At 43.8% G+C, this 5537-nt stretch overlaps 1 protein-coding gene across 5 annotated transcripts in view; it reads right to left on the reverse strand.

Annotated features, from left to right (window-relative positions):
* Positions 1-276: 276 nt before the first annotated feature.
* Positions 277-5537, reverse strand: part of fig4a (FIG4 phosphoinositide 5-phosphatase a) — a 106931-nt gene continuing 101670 nt past the window's right edge. For all 5 annotated transcript variants that reach the window (XM_048596818.1, XM_048596822.1, XM_048596821.1 and 2 more), the window contains one exon: positions 277-929. In XM_048596818.1, the coding sequence (XP_048452775.1) occupies positions 752-929 (178 nt within the window). In that variant the 3' untranslated portion in view covers positions 277-751. The remainder of the gene's footprint in view (positions 930-5537) is intronic.

Here is a 5537-nt window from a genome sequence, read left to right on the forward strand (position 1 = left end):
GGAAGCTTTAGAGAGGGTGTAGAGGAGATTTACCAGGATGCTGCCTGGATTGTGGGAGCAAACTGGAGCACCTGGAGGAAACCCATGCAGACACAGAGAATGTGCAAACACCACACAGACAGTCAAGCAAAGGTGGGATCAAACCCAGGTCCCTGGTGCTGTGAGGCAGCAGTGCTAACCATGTTTGTAAACTAAAAGTAAGGTGGCTGCTACTTACTGCCTCAGAAAATGAAATATTTCTGGAATAAAAATGAAACAGGAAAGAAAGAAAACAGCTAACTTTAAAGTGGCTTTCTTTAATGAGGACTCAGGAAAAAGATATACGTGTCATCAGTACTGAGCACCATTGGCATAAAATGCATTATAAATCTGAACATTATTCTTAAATATATAAAGAACGAGGAATGTCAATTAACTCCATATTCAATCTCCAAATAACACATATCCTGGTTCTAATAAAGCAAAACTGACGCAAGACACACATTGCCGAATACAATGAGCTCGTCCTGAAATGAAGTCCATTACTGATTAATGTCACACACAGCCCATCAATTTCATCCTCTTGGCATAATACATAATACAGTACTTATGACCTAAAAACGACTGTATGAATGGGATGCAGAAAAGAAAATTATGCTCTGAAAGTGTCACATCCTGCAAAGAAGACAATTATTTCTGGAAATTGTCTCTTCTTAAATGACATTCTAACCTCAGTAATTTAAGATGTATAGGGCTGCCTTGATGAAGTTCTTCACATGTATCTGTTTCTAATGTATTCTCTGTAGACAATTATGTCATCCTTGCACATAGGTTGTATAATGCCTTTGCCGGTCTGGATATGGGAATCAAAGATTTCCTTTGATTTTCTGTCCAGGTCAGCCAGATGCATCTCATAAATACTGTCTTGAAGAAATAAGGAGACTGCTTCCCTGAAAAAGAAACAAAACGTAATCAATGGCAGCTAGTCTCGGCGATGACACTCTGCCTTCCAGTGATGAGTTCAAGCCAGATTCTGGATTCAGTATCGAACTTGGCTACAGTTCCCTGGGGAAAGCAGTAACAGCCAAATCTGTTAAACCACAGTTAGCTCTACTGCACAGGAAAGGAAGCAAGGCTTGGAAATACAATGGTTATAAGGGATTCAACTGAAATGGGAATAGATAGGCCGCAAATGAGATACAGGACATTATGCTCTCCTTGGTGCTAGGTTAAGGATATCTGGGAATGACTACAGGCCAATCTGGTGGTGGAAAGTGAAAAAGCAGCGGTCGTGGTACACATTGGTACCAATGGCAATTACAAAAAAGGATGCAGACTGAAAGCCAAACAAAGGGCATTTGGAAGTTGAAAAGTAGGATCGCAAAGGTCATATCTCTGGGTCACGTGCCATCTGCTAGTCAGGATAGCCATGATGTCAAGGTGCCGGTGTTGAACTGGGGTGGGCAAGGTCAGAAGTTGCACGATACCAGATTATAGCCCAACAAGTTTATTTGAAATCTCAAACTTTGGGGCTGCTGCTCCTTCGTCAGGTGAAGTGAAGAGAAGCACATAGACCAGAATTTAAAGGCAGAGAGATCAAAAGATTGTACAAATGGTGTAAATGGAGTGTCGACAGGCTGAATAACAAGTCTCTGTAGGTGATCAAAAGTGTCAGATGCTGTGAGTAAAGCGCAAACAGTTGACTAGCGAGTGAAGGGATGGCTTATCTGATTAATTGAGGTAGACATAATTACAAAAAAATATAAATAAGATGGTGCTGGAGACAAAGCAAACGGCTGGAATAACATGATAGGTATAAGGGTCACAGGTCGAAGGTCTAGTCAAAGCAGCAAGTAATCCAAAAGTGCATGAACTAATTAAGGTGGAGAGATCATAACAAGTTATCAAGGTGATGGTGTCAAAACAGGACAGTAAGGGAGATTTTACAAGTACAGGACAGTATGGTGGGGTTACATGTAGAGTGAAATGAACCCAAGATCACAGTTGAGGTCATCTTCATGAGTACGGAACTTGGCTATCAGTTCTGCTTGGCGATTCTGCGTTGTTGTCTATCTTGAAGGTTGCCTCGGAGGACGCTTACCCGAAAATCAGAGGCTGAATGTCCTCGACCGCTGAAGCGTTCCCTGACTGGGAGGGAACATTCCTGCCTGGCAATTTTTGCGATGTCCATTCATCCACTGCCGTAGCATCTGCATGGTCTCGTTAACATACCATGACTCAGGGCATTCTTGCCTGCAGCGTATGAGGTAGGCAACATTGACCCAGTCACGAATATCTGCTGTGTACGTGGTGGGTGGCATTCCCACACGTGATGGTAGTATCCATGTCGATGATCTGGCATGTCTTTCAGAGGTTGCCATGGCAGGGTTGTATGGTGTTGTGGTTGATGTTGTCCTGAAGACTGGGTAATTTGCTGCAAACGATGGTCTGTCTAAGGTTTGGTGGTTGTTGAAGGCAAGAAGTGGAGGCATAGGGAAGATCTTGGCGAGAAATTCTTAGTCATCGATGACATGTTGACGGCTGCGAGTAACATGGCATAGTTTCTCTGCTCTGGGGAAGTACTGGGCAATGAAGGATACACTATTGGTCGTGTCCTGTGTCTCACTTCTGAGGAAGTTATTGCGGTTTTTTGCTGTGGCACGTCGGAACTGGCAATCAATGAGTTGAGCATCATATCCCGTTCTTTCAGCATCCGTTTCTTTCCTCCTCATCTAAGCAGATCTTGTGTATATGCAGGGCTTGTCTGTAGGGAATTGCTTCTTTAACATGTTCAGCGTAGAAACTAGAGAAGTGCATCATCGTGAGGTCATCCATGGGCTTGTGAGGTACTGAGGAGTCTGTCCTTGATGGAGATGCGTTTGCCCAAGAATGAGACAGATTCTGAACAGTAGTCCATGGTAAGTCTGATGGTGGGATGAAATTTGTTGATATCGTTGTGTTGTTGTTTCAGCGATTCCTCGCCATGAGCCCAAAGGAAGAAAATGTCGATATATCTGGTGTACAGCATTGTTTGGAGGTCCTGTGCAACAAAGAAGACTTGCTCAAACTTGTGCAAGAAAAGGTTGGTGTATGGGGTGCAAATTTGGTCCCCATGACTGTTCCGTGTGTCTGGACGAAGAGCTGTCTGTTGAAGGTGAAGACGTTGGTGAAGACGTTGCTGAAGACGAAGTGAATGAATTGTAGGACAGTGTCTGGAAATTGGCAGTTGTTGCCAGTTGAGGCTGTTGCAGCAAGGCCATGGTGGGTGCTAATGTAGAGTTTTGAAATGTCTATTGAAATAGACTGGGTGCTGAGGTTCCCGTAAGAAGTCTAAAGTGTCGCAATAGCAGTTGGGGGTTCCCTGTACAATGGGTTTCAAGATGCCCTCAACATAGCCAGAGGTTCTCACACAGGGTCCTATTGCCTGATATGATAGGATATTCAGGTGTGTTGGCTTAGTGTATCTTCAGAAGACAGCAGAAGTCTCCTTTGCAAAAAGTGCATGGGATAAGAGTGCACAGGATAGTCTGAAAGTCTGAATCAAAAGTCTTAATCAGTTTGTTGAGTTGACGGGTGAGTTCTTTGGTCAGATCGGCAGGTAGTTGTCTGTAGCGTTCCTGGTTATTCAGTTGTCGGTATGCTTCCTTGCAGTAGTCAGTTCTATTCTGTATGACGATGGCTCCTCCTTTGTCTGCTGGTTTGATGGCGATGTTGCAGTTGGTCTTGAGAGTATAGATGGTGCTGCGTTTTGCTTGCGTGATGTTCTGCGCTATTATGGGAGTGTGGCTGAAGAATCCAGTGACGACACATCTCCTGACGGCTTGAGCATACATAGAGCCTAGGGCAGCGGCCTTCCGGAGAGGTCCAATTCGACACTGTTCTTTGGTCACTGCACTGCGGATCTCTCTGTTGATTGTTCCAGTCCTTTCGTTGTCTCGTTGGGCTCACTGCTGACATCTTGGCGTTTGTGGAAGAATCCCCGGATCCTCATTAGCTTGATGAATTCCTCTGTCTGCCATGAGACCAATGGGGTCCATTTTGGTAGTGGGGCAGAAATTGAGCTTTTGGCTGAGAACTTCGATTTCATCTGGTTGAAGGGTGAGGTCAGACAAGTTGATGATGGACTTCCCTGTAATGATACCAGTTTCAACTGTGGTATCAGGGAGACTTGCTAGTCCTGGTGGTGATGCTAAGTTTCTCAAGTTTCCTGTTCTTGGTATGCAGGTAGGTGGCGTAGTTCCATTGCCATGTCTGCTTGGCAGTGTCTCGCAGCTGGTCCGCTGTGTCCTGCACGCAAGCTGTGAATATGGACTCTATCTCGATTTCAAGGTTGCTGCATCTGCTGTAGAGTGGGTGTACAAGATGATTGAGCAGTGTGCGAGACGTGTGATTGCAGAGTCTCTCAGCGTAGCCTATGTTGCAGGTCAATTTGAGTGGGTTTGTGATCTGTAGACCTTTTAGGATCTTCACTGCTTTCTTGCATCTCTGCAGAAATGTGATGTCGGTGTTGATCTTCTTGAAGATCCTCTCCACTTTGAGCTGGCAGTTTGTGGTGTTGATGGTAGCCCTGATGTAGAGGTGCCGGTGTTGGACTGGGGTGGATAACGTCAGAAATCGCAAGACACCAGGTTATAACCCAACAGTTTTATTTGAAATCACAAACTTCTGGCCTAGTCAGGATAGGAATAACACGATGTATCAGATGAATGTGTGGCTGAAAAGATGGAGCAAGAGAGAAGATTTTCAGGTTCCTGGGACACCAGGACCAGCTTTGGATAGGACTGGGACTGATATCTTAGGCACAGTGAGGGTGCTTGAGGTGGGACAAGGAAAGCAAGACAAGGAAAGGGATAAAAGAAAGAACAGTAAATTGAAAGAACAATAAATTGAAAGAACAGTCGACAGGGTAATCAAGGGTAAGCAGAAAAATAGGGCCAGAGTACAAAGGAAAGTGAGGATGATTAAATGTCAGAAAGGTAAACTTTAAGGCTTTGTATCATAATGCGCAAGCATTCAGAATAAGATAGTGAAGTGATGGTGCAAATAAAAGTAAAGAATATGATCTCATAGCCATTATGAAGACATGATTACAAGGAGATCAAAACTGGGAACTGGGAACATTCAGGGATATTTGACCTTTCAAAAAGATGGGATAGGAGGAAAACATAGTGGTGTAACACTGCTAATAAAAGATGAAATGAGAAGAGTTGTAAGAGGGATGATCTAAACTTAGATGATGTAGAATTCACTTAATCGTGGTAAAAAAAACACAGGAAAAAAGACAAAGACATTGTCTTGTGTATAGTCCTCCAAACAGTAGCCACACTGTAAGAAATGATATAAACCAACAAATATCAGCAGGTAGAAAGAATGTAGCAATAATTATGGGTGAACTTGATCTTTATGTTGATTGGGTTAATCAAGTTGCAAAGGGTAAGCTAAACAACAAAATCAGAGATAACAAGGTGTAGAGCTGGATGAACACAGCAGGCGAAGCAGCATCAGGGGAGCAGGAAGGCTGACGCTTCGGGCCTAGACCCTTCTTCAGAAAAAATTTT

The sequence above is a fragment of the Rhincodon typus genome, chromosome 5, assembly GCF_021869965.1.
Source record: "Rhincodon typus isolate 14 chromosome 5, sRhiTyp1.1, whole genome shotgun sequence".
In the NCBI taxonomy this organism is placed as follows: Eukaryota; Metazoa; Chordata; class Chondrichthyes; order Orectolobiformes; family Rhincodontidae; genus Rhincodon; species Rhincodon typus.